Source organism: Haliaeetus albicilla, chromosome 20, assembly GCF_947461875.1.
Source record: "Haliaeetus albicilla chromosome 20, bHalAlb1.1, whole genome shotgun sequence".
In the NCBI taxonomy this organism is placed as follows: domain Eukaryota; kingdom Metazoa; phylum Chordata; class Aves; order Accipitriformes; family Accipitridae; genus Haliaeetus; species Haliaeetus albicilla.
Genome location: NC_091502.1, coordinates 16,203,553 through 16,219,463, shown reverse-complemented (window position 1 = coordinate 16,219,463; position 15,911 = coordinate 16,203,553). Strand labels below are relative to the sequence as shown.

The window sequence follows — 15,911 nt, the reverse complement described above, 5'->3', positions numbered from 1 at the left end:
TGCAAAGGGACCTGTGGAAATACTGCATGCAGATCAGGTAAGGACTACTTCTGCCTGCACAGCTTCTACTCCTGTACACCCACAAAAACGTGAGGTGCACCTCCGTGTGAGAATATCACTGAGCCCAAAGTGATGACACAGAGAAACACATATGGTCAAGTCTTCACGCAGTAACAGTAAAAAGATGAACTGTTTATTTAATTTCACTCTTGTATCACCAGTTCACATCCAGCCAAGTCTTTTGCGACCACAGGTCAATTATCGTCACCATCTGGTGGCTTGTGCAATATGGTCTGTAATTTAATAGCGGTCACAGTCCAGTGCACTGGGAAGGAAAGCTCACACCACAGAAGACATCTTTGCATTTTCTATGAACTAGTCTTCTTACAGGCAGTCCCATGCAAAGAGTCAAGGGCCAGTCCAAAACAGGAATACTTATGCCCATACATCATTAAGTGAGGGTTGGAGCCGACTGGCAGGGCAGAGTCTTCGACTACCCTGGAGGTGCTTAGGCAGAGGTTTTTTTCGTGATTTAGTGCTTCCAAGCTAGCATCATTCACTAACTGAAAAGTCCCTTAAAAGCAAAACTAAAAAACATTGCTTAAATGAGTGCTTGAAGTTTAAAAAGCTATGCCGCTCTCTAAACCCAGCTCTTGTTGAACATGTGTTACACATAACCGAAGCCTGACACACTTCCTGCGTTGGCAGGGAGATAGCAATGGAAAAGCTCACTGAGGCTAGTTTTAGTGATTTACAGCAAAGGATGGGGGGAAAAAAAAAAATCACATCTTTCTTCAATATGTTTTTCTACTAACAATATACATGTTCTACATAGAACTACTCTAAGCCACTTTGCACTAAAACTAGAATGAAGTCACACAAAGGTGGCAAAGTCAGTGGTTGCCATTTCAGTTAATCCAACGTCACTTGAGGGACAGGATTTACTTCAATTATAGAAGTCTACATCTGGAGAAATTACCCTGAACTCTCTTCATAGTCAGAGGAGAAACACAGTAGGTTTTCAAATGAGGCAAAACTGCACCTTTACTGGAGCACAGCTAAAGCTGGGATCTGCTCTGAGAAATCAGTTGCTGTCCCTCAAATAATGCTCACAACATCCTGCAGCAAGGACTTCTCCAGCTCAGGTACACGACGTTCTCACCTAGCATGGACATTTCCTTAAGCCAAGATAAATCAGATCATAAACGACCTATTTCTTTCCATCGATTACAAAGGAATTGTGGTTGGCTAGCTTGAACACAGACTTGCTCAAACAGATTTCATCGAGGAGACCTAAGGAGACAGCGATGGCATCCATTTACTGTCTTGGAAGGAGAAGACCCCTTCAAATACCTTTTGTCATGCATCACTTATGTGTGTTACAAAATAAACCACATGGGCTTTTCTACAGTCTCCAACCATACACTTAATGGATAACAAATTAAGGTTACACAAGCAACTCTGTTTCTTCCTTTTTCTAACCTTCGAGTCCTGGCCACACTATGATAATGTTCTTACAACTGATATATAAAGCCATTGCAAATCCACTGATTCCTCATATATTCAAGGAGAAAACTATTATGGAGAGAGCAACGATCGTGGAGGATGGGACAATGGGGCATACACTTGTACAATATTTTGCTGGACCTCAGAGGAGTATCAGGAATTGTGGATCTTACTGTTGCCCTCAAAGAGGAGAATGGTTTAGTGGTCACAAACAACAACACCAACAACAAAGATTTGAACCACTTTTTCTGAAGGCTGCACAACTAAGCAGGTGACATATGGGTCTGCTGTACTGGTTTCTTCTGTCCACAGAAGGGACTATAAGCAAGAAACAATATAAGAAAGCCAACACAAAAGTTTCCATCCTTTGGTTCAGGCTTTCACTGTATACAATCCAAAACCAAACACAATGGACCTTAACAAATTTTCAGGCAACGGTACTGTTCTTAAGGGAAGTGGCAACAGGCTTGCTGGCCGTATCCACTGCTTCCCAACTGCAGATGGAAAGGATCCAACCCTTTTATGAGAGCTACTCCAAAGCTTTGAACGTGGTAAATTTCAGGCATTATCCTATAAATCAACAGCTAACTCAAAATGAAAGTCCCTACTGATAAAAGCTACAGCATTAGCAAGACTTAAGAGAAGTACTATAATGCACAGACATATCTGCCCATAGGCACAAGAGAAAATACCACCTATAGGACTTAGGAGCAAGAATCTCACTGTACTTTAATAACCACCAAGTTCCCAGATCTGTAAGAGCTATTTATGCACCTCAATCCCTTTGGCAATGTTGTCTTTAAGGTGTTTTTAAAATCTCATCCCAAATTACAAAGTATCTATGTATTTCCAGCTCATTTTCACTTCCAACTACTTCAATTCTGTTCTTGCCTGATCTATAACTTATGTTAAAACATATGGCAGCGTATTTGCTAAAATTCCCTCAAAAAGTGCATTCCCTAAATCAATTCTAAACAGCTTCAGATTTGAGATCAGGAAGGGGGTGGAGGGGAGAACCTAATAGTGCTTTGTTGTCCTTCTGTTGGGTTTGGGGGTTTTTTTCTTCTTGTTTTTCCCCTATGAAGCTAACTGAAGCAGCCATAAGTTATTTAGAGTTAGTTTATGAAGTGAAAATTCTATAAATTTTAGTGGAAAGGCAATTTAATCTTAGTTCCAGATATTGAAATGCTCAATATACATTAAAAAAAAAACAACCCTTCATAAAGGTTATTATTAAATACTTTGGAGAAAGATTTAGGAAAAATACTGCACGTGCATTCGGTAGGAATCCCCAGTAGTTGTCTCATTTACCTCATTACACACATGCACGCACACACACAGAGTGTTAATTGCACTCCAAAAGAAAACTGCAGGCACAGACTGCAAGAAATTATGTGGGTCCTTCCCCTGGTTCCCTCCTCCCAATGGACGCCTACTATTCTTCTAAAAATTCCCCACAGGAAAAGAGAGCGCTAATTGTAGCTATCACAAAGTGTTTTTCCATCGTCACAGAAATTTAATTCCTAAATTTGAGTCAATGCACACGCAGAGGCAGAGACCAAGTAGAGGTAGGAGTGACGATGGATCCATGTAGCAATTCATTGTAGCAGGAAAAATTTAAATACACATCAAGAGCATAATCCCATAATTGGCAGATCCACTTCAAAATCTTGAAAAGCTTATTTTCAGCCTCTTAAAGCTAACTGATGCAACACCTTCCTGTGAGAACACCGTGTAGCCCAGACACTTGTCTCCAGTACCACCGAGTTACCACAAAACGCATTAGTTCCCACTTCAGAGCTTATTCTCTTACATTTTTCCAGGAACAATGTGGGACTTCTTTTTGTCCTCAGAAGTAATAAGGTGCTTAGCTCAAATCTCAGTACCTGTTAAGACTTGGGAGTTTGTGCTTTCTTGGGCCAATCAAAGCTGCACAAGATGCCAGGCAAATGGGTAGAACAGAGAACATGCTCATGCCACGGTATCAGTTAATGGTATAACCTCATCTGCAATATCAAAGGCAAGGCCACATCTCAGAAAGATCAAAGAAAATAGTAAGAACAATCAGGACCTTGAAAAATCTCTCACAGAACTGACTTAAAAAAAAAAACTTGCGGAACTGTCACATGGCAGAGTCGTTAATTCAGAGAAAACTGGACAAAGAATGATAAGCCCAGAGAGAGGGCGTCTGTTCTCCTCAACTCAAGTCCTGAAAGAAATCGGTGTTAGCTGATCACCACTCATAATAAATCTTCTATTTAGGAGCTAGCACTAGGCTCCAAAAGCAAGCCTGGGAGCAAACAGTAATGCGCTAGCACCGACAGCGATTGATTTGAGAACAGGTTGTGGGACTGCAGTTGCACTGGCAATACCAACACAAGAGGCTGTCCACAGGTAGAGGACAGATCTTCATCCCACCTCCCAGGCTTGTTCTCCAGCATCAAACACTCTCAGGAATGAAGAAAGAAATGGTTAACGCATTAATTCCTTTAGGAGAGATAAAGTCAACCTGTACTAGTAGAAACTACCCCTTTCTCCCTGTACCCTAATACAAGCAGAACCATGGGAATGCATTTTCTCTAGGTCTGCTTACCACTGACAAGCAGTCACTCAAGCGTAAAGGCAAGAACTGGCTTTATGCCTACACACAACTGCATCGCAGCCACTCACACCACCTCTGCAAGAACAAGCTTTTGGTGAAGTACCGCAGGCTTATGCTGAATTCAGGCCCCACAGAACTGATGCAGGTTAAGAGCAAGAAGTGTTTTGCCAGCAGAGGCACGTGGTCACGCTTGGCCTGCAGTGCCTTTATTCTAAATAAGTAATTCTCTGCTTTACCATCTCTCCTTAAACACTATTCTAAAATGAAAGGGGAGCAGCATTTGTTCCAACCATGGCAGAACTTTAGTTTGCTTAGAAATAAAAAAAAAAGAAGAGGAGGGCAGGCTGTGAAGAAATCACTCTGCAAATTACAGGAACTGTGGTACAGCAAGGAACTATGGGCTTCTAATGGCCTCCAGTAAACAATACATATGCTTCTTCTGCCTGAAAAATCTATCATGCAGCTAAGCGAACGTTCCTCTGCAGACATTGTTTTTGATTGCTAGTGGGTACAGAGGCCCTGTTGGATTGGGAACCAGACAAGTCCAGGAGCGCTGGAATCCCTGCCCAGACAGCTTACAGTTCACACAGATAAGGTGACAAAGGGGAACTGGGAAAGAAAGACAACCTTGATTCCAGAAAAGAAACATTGCTTCGTTCTCTGCTTCTAAAGGTAATCCCCAAGTGTCACTAAAACTGTGAAAAGGCAGTTGAGTTGTGCATCAAAACTGGAAAAAGAAACCCACTTACACAAACTTCAGTAAAAAAATTAAATAAAAAATAACATAAGTTTGTGTATTTTTTTTTAAATAATATTATACAAACACTTACAGCTGTAGCAGTATTTGAATCACTTAGCCTCAGCCCAAAAACTATGTTTTCTGTACGTTGGAGTAACTGAACACCACAACTTCACAGGGGAAAAAACTTCAGACACATTACAAACTTCCTTTACCCAGGCATGTTATGAAGATTACTTTTTGTATCCATAGGCAAATGGTGTAAACTATCATTAGATTACACATAAACTGCTGATTAATTTTCAAATCTTAGTTTAATATTGGATAATAAGCTGCCTTTAGAAAGAAACATTCATGTTCTTGCCACTTATGAACAGGTAGACTTTCCGTTACTAATATGGACTACTGAGACAACATGGGACAAAAAAATTGTCATGGCTGTCAAAGGAATTAGTTTTGCATTTAGAGGTTTTTAGTTGATTTTACTGTGTTTAGATTTTACAAAGATGCTCAAGAACAGCTGAGAAATGCTAAAAGTCATTACTAGAATGTACCAATACCAACAGTTTTTTATTCAGGGACTTTTTTTTAAAGCAAAGGTATATTAGCAAATACCTTGGTTTCATAAGAGACATACAGCTTTCAAAAATCCTGTGACCCTGAGCTAGAACTTTGAATTTATAATTAACTAATCTAATAACACACTTAAAAGAGCCTTGTTTGGACCTTTTTATGTCAGAGCAATTTATTGTGACAGAAGATTATTTTTATCGGCTTGGAGATAGCAATCTTCCTCTGAAAGAAGATACTTCCAAGGACTCGGTGTTTACAAACAAGCTGGAGTTTTCAAGAGAGAACATCTCTTATATATACAGACAACAGAAAAAAACAGGATATACAACTGGCAGGTTGAGGATTTCACTTACTTAAAGCACTTAAAAGAAAATGGAGTTCCTTTGAAAATTCATCTCCAAGTGTGGGTTGCAGAGTCAGCTTTTTGAAGATTAAACAACTTTATAAAGAAGGAAATAATATGGTAGAGATTAAACTCCAATTTCACCTGTCTGACTTTGGGTCCTTTCATGCACTGGCTACATAAAATTTGGCATTTACCTGAAAGCTGACATCATTTTACCATATCCAAGCTCACAGGAGCAAGAAATGTCCTCTGAAGGAGGCCACTATACATACATATGTGTATATATATTTCTTAGACAGAACATACATACCCTTAAATCTGGAGAGAAGTTGTCTGCTGAGGTGGAGATTGAGTCGGACGATATAGCAGAAGCAGATTTAGTGTGAGCAGAATGGTCCGAGTGAGAAGTGGAAGCGCTATAAAGAGAAACACCACAGTGTATCAAAACCATGCTCAAGAATGCTCAAAAGCCAGCAAGTACGGCCACTCACTTACAGTCATATCAGGCATTTTTCACTATTTCCAGCCTTTCCATTCTCAGTTATTCAGCCCTCAGCAGTGGTTTAAGAGAACCTGTTTTACTCGCCGTTGCCACGGATTACCAAAGCACACACAATTCATTACCAAATTCCAGCTCAGACTGAGCCAATGTTATCACAATCACACACTTGATCAAATCCTAAATCACAGAAACTAAGGGCCTCCATTTCAGGCTTTCAGATGGGAGATATTAGTGCGCTGCAAGGGGATGAAAACAGACAGACTCCTGAACGCACGCCAGCACAACTCCAACCGCAGCTTTACAACGATGGAAGAAACTCAGAATAAAAACTCTTTCCATCACACGTAACTTTCCTCCTTCAGGTATAAGTACAACCCTCAGGAGAATTAAAAAGACTCTCAGCATACCTCTCTGGTGATACAAAGTGCGATTGCTAAATAGCAAAGCAAAACAGTTATTTTCTTTTTCTCTACAGTTTTTCTAGTACAGCTGTAAGCAATTAAAATAAGCTTATTTTACGGCATCTTTATGCTGCGACCTCTCCTACGACCATAATTGCTTAAAATTAGCATTCGATCATAATGCTCTTAAAACCCCAGATGACTGTAAAGAAAGATCCTCTGTGGTACAATGATACTCCCTGAAGCCACGGTACAGCAGCGAACACTACCTGTGCCAATTAATTCCCACATTCTTACTGACCCCAGAAAGGTTTTACCTGGCTGCAAAGACACTCTTAAGGATCAGCTATCAGGCTTGCAAGTCTAGCCTTGGCCGAAGCAGAATACCAGCAGGAATATCACCATTACTATTTGTATTAATTAGACATGTGACAACCTAGAAACAGCTGTATCTGAGCTTCCAAAGGGCCTGGAGATCTGTTAATTGTCTAAAAATTGTTTTGCTGCTGGTAAGCAGCCACCGAAAGGCCAAAATGTTCCATTTTTATTTCTATTCTTTGGAGTTTGGCAAAGCATTGCATAGGCAGTGTTAAAAACATGAAGGACTACAGCAAAATTGGGCTCTTGCTGGGAGTTAGCCCCTTCTCTCCAAGGATTAAAGATTATTGGCAACTCTTTCGTCCTACAAAGTAGAAAGTTAGAAATGGAACCTTTGGGAAAAAATTATTTAAAATAAATTATACTGGTGTGCTAATCAAATAGCACAATTCCACTGAATGCATTTGCTGTAGGCAGTTCAACAGCTGATCGCTCAGCTTTCCTACTTGCTCAACTCTCGCTGTGTTGCCAGGTAAACTCACATAAGTTCGGATGGACAGTGGCACTTGTGCACACAACGCTGCTCACACTGCAGCAGCCCCAAAGTCTCTGTCCCCGGCCGAAAATAATCTTACACTAAAATAACAAGAACTGAATCTGCAAAGCCTCCCATTCTTATGGATCAAACGGCCTCACACATACACTGAATTTGTGTACAGTTTCACATTACAACAAAATTGATACCAAAGTGTCCGCTGCTGCTGAACAGGCTGCTCACTTTCCGCTCTCTTCCTCCTCCTCTCAACCTGGGCTGCACACCACTGCCATCTCCGTTGTGCTGGATGAGCATCACAGGATGCATGGTTCAATTTGCTGATCTGCCAGGGCAGTAAACTATTAATAAATATGAAGAGAGTCTTCTGTTGGATAACAGGGCTGATTGGATTCATTATATGGCTGTATAAATCATGAGATGCAGCACACGGAGAGGGAGGGAATCTGTATCTGGAGATGATGAGGAAGGCTGAGAGCACTTCTGCGACAGCAGCCTGCAGGCATGCTAAATCAGGCTTAGCATTAAACCACTTTTTTACATTACTTTACTTAAACGAGCTCAGACCCCTGGATGTGTTCCCTTGAAACTCCTTTCAGCCCGGTTTCTGCATGGTCAGCCTTCATCTTCCAAGTGTTCATGCTCATGTTTGCAACTGTTTAATTAATTTGATTTTTTAAAAGCGGGGGGAGGGAGGGGAAAAAAAAAGTCACACTGAATTTAACTGTTCCACAAAGCAGCACCAGTTTACTTCACAGCAAGCCATAAGGAAATGGTACTTTTTATCAGCGAAGAGCAAGCAAATACTGAGATGCCTTTATCACTGGGCGACAACCCTGACTGACTTCTGTCCCTGGGTCCCCACCACGCTTTCTCCCACGCCAGCTCCAGCCGGGGGAGCCAGAGGCTCAGAGTAAGCCTCCAGAAGCCATGTCTTCTAGCTCCCTCCCCTTTCAAGGGCCCAGAATTTTGTGTATTTAAACGCATTTTAAAGGTCAGCAGCTCTGCTGCGTTTAGAAGTCATTTAGCACAGGTGTAAATAACTAAGCAAGGGGCACACCAGCAGCTAACCTGGCACATGGGCACCACACAGGACAGCCTACTCACTGAACAACCACCGCTAAATCACTGAGCACAGTAACCTATTAGCAGAAGCATTTGCATCAAGAATTTCACATCCTTTAGTCACAGAAAAGGGAGCTGGAAAGGCTGGAAAGGTTTAATGGAGTGTGCTAGTCTCTCTGCCTCCAAGCTAGGACAAGCTACACCCAAACAACTCCTGAGAGCTGTCTGTCTAACCTGCTCTTAACGGCTCCCAGGGAGGGACAGTGCTAACAAAAGGATCAAAATTTCACCCGTTTTTCTGCTTACACAACTTGTCTGCCTTGGTACATTCCCAGTGTCTACCTAATACACAAGGAGTGATTATCTAATCATTGTAGACCAAAGATTTTTGTGAAATTGTTAATTTCACTTGAGCAAGCTAAGGGGCAAACTGCTTTATGCAGGAAAAAAAAGAGAACCATAATCCACAGCATGTCTGAGCTGTGAAAGTGTTTCGTGTTTGTTGATCACACTTGGCTTCAAGTGGGTTTTAATGAAGGAAAGCATTTGCATTTTAGAAGTGAATTTTCAAAAGCTCCCTCCTCCACCAGCGTCCTTCTGCTCCCGCAGAAACCACCGGTGAAGCCTCCCTCCAGCGACAGCAGTGCAAGCTTTTGGGAAGCACTGCCTGCACACACAGCGAACAATACCGCTTGGATTATGCTGCTCTGCACAGCATGCATAGGTCGCATATGTTTGGCTCGCTGCCTCTGTTCTCCTCATCCATCATTTATAGGGAGCTGGGATGGAACGAAGGAGCAGACAACCGAAACGCTGTTGGCTTGCAGCTCCCTCCTCTTATCGCTGTCAGGCAGTTGCACAGCTCCAGCTCCGCTGCTTAGCGAACTAATTAACCTGATGTCCCTGCATGCACATGAGAAGTTTATTAGCTTCAGTGGTTTAGTCAATCTCTGATGCCAATGCAAAAGAAAAGATCCTCAAACCACGCAGTTTCATACGCCTTTGGGTGGGTGAGAGCAGGAGAGCGTCCTGGGGCCGACATGCAAACTTGGAGTGAGGAGACCAGAGCTCCCTCCACACTTTGCCACCAGCCCTTCTGCATCACCTTGGGCAAATCATTTACTCCTGCTTCTGTCACAGCTTCTGCACATTATCGCAGCTTTTGCCAACGTAAAGCTAAAGCTGTCTTGCACAATACTTTTGGCAGCATGACGGGGTATTTCTGGTATCAGTCTAAAATGCTGAGGACCCCACCAAAGATGCTCTCTTCTCACAGGGACATACCCCAATGTCACCAGTAAGACCACAGAGAGCAAACCTTAGGGATGGCACGGGCACGACGGTCAGATATAACTCCTGGGTTCAGGGGTATCTGACAAACACTTGAGAGCACAGGTAGGTTTGGGCAGATTTCAGCAAGGGTTACAAATCACTGCAGCTGTGCCAATCACTGCTAGCTGAAGGTCTGGTTCAATACAACTTAATAAACGTGCAAAATAATGATATTATCTCTGAACATCATTAAGGTTCTAGGAAACAACATATAGTCAGGTTCACAAAATACTTTGAGCTCTTCCTACAGGAAAGAAAGCCAGTGCAGATGTTCCTGTGAGGAACCTGTGAAGACCAAGGACCTCCTGGAACATTTATCTTCCCATGCTTCAGGCTCAAGCAGCTCCACACAGTCCTTGCTGACGGATGTCTGTGTTAAGTGCAAAAAGAGACCCCTACGAAAGCTCAAAAGCACCTTCAGGGAAAGCACCTTACTCCTGTTACTGCCATCCCTGTTTCTCCTCTCCTTCCTCCCTCCCCATCCAGAAGCAGGAAACAGGTTTAGGATGCAATTAACACTGATCTATGTCTTTCATCTTAGTAATTATTTTTATTATTTAAATGTGTTTCTTATGGCCAGATTTTGAATGATAAATGAGTCCAAATGAGAGCTGTCGGCACAATGATCTTGCACAGTATCTGCACGCAGTATTAACCCCTTGGCTATATGGAATACATATATGCAACTAATAAGAGAATTACAATGGAAACGAAGCACAATGACTCAACTCCTGATAAAGTATTCTTTGTTATTATTAGGACTATCCCACAACATGCCAGATGGTTTTCAAACATAATTCAGACTCAGACAGATGCCCTCCGGTGATTCTTGTTCAGGCAATTGAAAGGTATTACTGCATCCGTAGCAGAACTGAAGGTATGCCTGTGTGCTTAGCTTAAACTGTCAACAAAGATGTAAAGAAGCTGCAAACAGAAGTGTCTGAGACACGCAAACTTACCCTGTTAAAGTATGAAGGTACAGGGGACATATCTTGGGGGAAAGACGTGATAAAGTGTTAGCCACTTCAAAAAGTGCCATTAAATGGCATCTGCCAAAGTCATCCAAGGCAATCTCTACCCCCAGACCCCTGCAATCTAAAAAACACGGTGTATAAGAAAGCCAAGGAAAAGAAATAAAAACTTGCAGTTGCCATTTGTTTCACCAACTGTTACCAAAAGAGTTTGAATATGAAGTTATTGCTTTCCTAGAGCAGGTAAGCAACAGTTTTCCCTGGAAGGAGAAAGCACAAGTATAGCTTCTGAAGATGGCAATTTGACCACATGAGGGTCTGAGCGCGACACAGTGAACTCAGGTCCGGCAGAAGATAAGCACGGAGATGCAAAGGAAGCGCCCAAATCAAACTGTGAAACCCCGCAGCTTTAACCTGATGCAGACAAGTACACCATTTATACAGGACTGAGTTCTCCTCCCTGCATCCTTACCCCTATCATAGGAAATTTAATACAACGTTCTTTGTACTCCAAAAAGAGGGTAGCTTCCTTCCCTTTCCTCACCCTCCACAGGAGGGAAAACTCTTAGGAGATCTCTATGAAGAGCTTTCTATGAACATCAGTCTAAGGACAACCACTCTATACAATCTCTTCTCTCAGGCCATGACCCAAGACGAAAGTCACGACAACCAATTTCACGTATCGCATAAAACTTCACAACAGCTTCTGGCAAAACTTGAGACAAAGGTCGTGACATTACTTTAAGGGATGGTCCAGCTAAACCATCCCAGCTTGTAATTGCTGAGAACGGTCATTTCCAAGCAAGCATCTTAAAGGTGTCCCTCCTTCTGTTCAGCAAGAACATAAAAAACATACACATATATTCCTTCTGCTATACTTCCGTTCAGCAAGAATGTAAAAAGTATACACTTTCTTGCCTTCCTAAAGATAAGAAACAATCCTATGCAGAAAGGGACTGGCTACAACGGGGGTGGCGAGACAGTGGAACAGGTTGCACAGAGAAGCTGTGAACACCCCACCACTGGAAGCATTCAAGGCCAGGTTGGATGGGGTTTTGAGCAACCTGGTCTAGTGGAAGATGTCCCTGACCGTGGCAGGGGGGTTGGAACCAGATGATCTTTAAAGGTCCCCTCCAACCCAAACCATTCTATGATTCTATGGGTAGCAACTCCCTGAGAAACTACTGCTAATTTCTGAAGACACTTGTTCAGACTTTGAAAACTGAGGAAGAAACCTGTTTTTCTTTTTTTGAGCAAGACAAAGACAACAAAAGGGGGAAAAAAATTAAAGTGGAAAAATACCCCCATGACTGGGAACCTGTGTCCAAGTTTAACTCTGAGAACTCTGCAAAAAACTGATGGGACAGGAGGAAAACACATCTCTGGAAAATACACCATTTTTATTAACAGCATATACATAGGGCTCAAAGACATCTATTTTTTTGCACCAGCGTCTTAAAATACTGACCTGGCTCACTCCTACAAGTAACACAACCAAAATTCAGTCAGTGGTGATAGTCACCTCTCCAGCACCTTCTTTATGAATATTCCTTCCCTGCCAGTACAAGTAGCTGCTTCATTGCTTGCAGAGGTGTGACAGTGACTCAGACACTAATTGGCATGAGTTGCTCACACCATTTCTTCTGCATCAAATTGAATGTTTTGTTTCAATAGTCACTGAACTGACACGGAAAACAGGTGATAAAATGCACCACTGGGCAATACAGTTTCAGCCACAGAGGTCATAAATGAGAAAAACACCGCAGAGGGCAAATTTCCATTTCCTCTCTTCCTGTTTTTTTAAGAGTTTCTCATTATGTACATTCCTAAAATTAATCAAGGTGAAAACGGCAAATTAATGAGGACTAGTGGCAAATACAATTTAATTTGGAAGCTTCAGGTGCCAAGAGAGCAGGATCCAATTGGTTCGAATTTACAGCAGGGCCATGAATAGGAGCACCTGCAGCACTTGGGCACTTCTCTTAAAGTATAATGACACAGAGGTTTTGAGCGCTCCCGGCTCACTTCCCAAATTCAAGCCGACAACTCTCCCTCCTCAATACTTTCAACACTCCTGTTTCTTTCAGAGAAGGAAAAAGAAATACTGAAAAACCTTCTGGGTCACATCAGAGCAGAGGGAGACAAACCAGTGCTTGTTCCCCATGAATATGACTTTGTCCTAGCTAGTACTGGCTGAACCGGCCTGGGAAATCCAGCTGCTGCCCACATCAGGCTCTCCCATTTACAGCAGCTCTCTGTGGATCTGTGCTAAGGCTAGGCGGTCCCCATAGTCCTTATCTGTACATATATATCTAAGGGTACTCAGAAGTCCCTCGTACGCCTGTGTTCAGGCAAGCACTTGAGAGCACGGCTGGCATCTGACGGAACCTGGGCCTTGCGGCAGGAGCTGGGCACGCTGGCTTCCACTCTGCCACAGGGCCGTAACAGGCTCTGACACTGTAAATTAAGTTTTAGCGTCTTAACACCATCTCTCCCAGGACAGGAATCCCACAGCGCTTGGCACTGCGCATGCCCTTAATAACAGGCAATCCCTCTCCTGAAGAGCTTACATGGATGGACAAAGCAGTAGGATCTCCAGTGAGCATTCTTGACTGCGAAATAGAAAATCAAAACAGGCTTATCCTACTTAGACAAGTACCAAAGGAAACTACGCAGAGCATACATGAGATGCACCCTTACCCCTTCCGAACACCCAGTACTCTCTTTTTAGGCACACGCAGAATAGACTACTGCTGCATTTCTGAAGTACACAGAACCCACAACTTTTCTAAACATTTAAAGATCCTACTTTAACCTCTGCTTGACCTGTAACAATCTCAGAGGGGAAAAAAAAAAGGCATAAACAAATATTCTTTTGAAGGAAAGAAAAGCACCAACCACCAGGCTTCCTCTGGCATTCAGAGGAGGCAGACAGTTATGTAATATAATAATGTACCCTCTCCATTCAGAAGGGCCTGCAACGTCTGAGCTTAACAACATCTTAAAAAGAAGCCATTTCTGCAAACAAATCATTGTGCATGTGTGTGACAGACCTAAAATAGCCCCCCACGCCACTTGCCTGAATGAAAAAGATTCACTTCTGTTGCCAGGCAAAGCCGGGTCTCAGTCCAACTTCAATGTTCCAAAGGAGGAAAATGTCATTTTTTAAAAGTTGATCCTTCTAAGTAGCATCCTGAGCTGAATATGTAGTACATGTTTTCCCATGAGCCATAAAGAGAATGTCCTATATTTTGACCGTGAACAAGCTTTTCTAGGAATGCAAATTTTGCTCTCAATAGTTACACAATGGACTACAGTGTCACAAGCACCGTTCGTGCTCCATTAGTCATTCTTTTTTTTTTTGAACACAAATTCACAAAAGGCCTACAGTGTGTGTAGAACACTTGCTAAACAATAGGCTGATTGTTTAAAATATTTGCAAGATTCCGAGAATAGAAGGCCAACACCCAAAGACAAACCAATATGCAGCACGTAATTAATAACAGCGAGCAGCCCACAGTATCATACTTTCATGAGTCAAACAATCCAGAAGGTAAAAAAGAGGAAGAACAGCAGCTATCAGAGGCCTGAACCAATATCCTCCGATCAGCACATGGAAGATAACTACAAAATGATCTGTATTCACGAGAGGAACAAAAGGGGAGTTAGGTTTATAAGAAGCTCCAGGCTGGTATGGGATGGTGCTCAGCTACAAGGAACAAAACAGAAGAAAAAAAATAAATTATTTTTCAAGAAGTTGTTAAGACTTCTGCAGGGAACTGACATTTTACCTCTGTTTCACCAACTAAATTTAAGCCCATATCTACGGAGTCCAAAATTAGCTACTACCTCCTGAAAGCAGGCTGATAATCCAGTACTTTGGTCTGATTCCAGTTCCTAATGGAAATGTTTGGCTTGCAAAATCCACCACTAGCACAAGCGCCTTCGCTTGCAGCATTAGGAGTTTGGGCAGCGAGTGGTGGGCAAGGCAAGCAACCCACCTTCCCCAGGTGAGACGCGACGGAAAGGCAGCCTGGTCGTTCTGGCTCTGCCCTCGGGCTTGGGAGAAACGTTCCACAGACTTCCCGGAGATGGTGTGCACATCTGGGTCTGCGCTCCAAAGCTTTGGGGTTTCCAGTCACCAGGACAGACCCTTACCATTGAAAATAAATTAAGACTATAAGGTGAAGAGGGGTTCAAAACACAATCCTGCTTACCATCAACACAAACAAGGTTGCCTGCTAGAACAGTGTTCCCAACCGCTCACCTCTGCGCCTTCCTACACATCAGGTTATTGCTATGCTTTTGGGGATCATTTGGGGTTGTTCAGGAGCTAGAGCCTTTGGTTTCAAATATAAGATGCTGCGGAGGGCAGGACTGAACTAGAAGTGAAGAAGATGCCCCCTCCCCCTGAGAAAATACTATTTCTAGGTCAAAAAAACACAGCTGAGGGAGAGAAGTTCTAGCACCCTAGGCTTCAGATGGTGCAGCACTTGAAGAAGTGCTGCACAGTGACAGAGTGAAAGCCATTAGGAAGATCAGTGATTGACTGGAGGTCTGGCAAGTGATTTCTCCGGCCACGACAAACCGGCACGTGCTGACCTGCAGCTTTCTCCCCGAACAGCCCAGGCTGCAGCCTGGGCAGACCACAGCCACAGGGCTCTCCATGCAGCATGACTGCCTCTAGCACGAAGGCAACTCAAGAATCCAAATCCAAGTGCTTCCTGGTGCTACAAGACCACTCGTGTCTCTTATCCCTGCCTGTGGAAGAAGCTGATTCCAGGGCCCGGGACATTTTGTGGCAGAGAAGTAAGAGACCTTGGTGGTGCTGCCATCTCCTACATCAGAGCAACCTCGTATTTACCACTGCACCCCACAGGAGAAAAAGGGCTGGCAACATCTAACTCTCTCCCCAAGTACTCTGAATGCAGACAAAAGTCATGATGGAAATCCTACGTACAGTTCAAAACCACTCTTGCAGTTCACCAGTATTTATATTTACC

At 42.9% G+C, this 15,911-nt stretch overlaps 1 protein-coding gene across 4 annotated transcripts in view; it reads right to left on the bottom strand.

Annotated features, from left to right (window-relative positions):
- Window positions 1-15,911, bottom strand: part of MTMR2 (myotubularin related protein 2) — a 67,224-nt gene that overhangs the window by 39,532 nt on the left and 11,781 nt on the right. For 2 of the 4 annotated variants that reach the window (XM_069808342.1, XM_069808343.1), the window contains exon 2: window positions 6,077-6,182. The exons of 1 other annotated variant lie outside the window; for it this stretch is intronic. In XM_069808342.1, coding sequence (XP_069664443.1) covers window positions 6,077-6,182 — 106 coding nt within the window. Of the gene's footprint in view, window positions 1-6,076; window positions 6,183-13,987; window positions 14,118-15,911 lie in introns of those variants that run through there. One more of the 4 variants, XM_069808344.1, reaches the window with a different exon arrangement.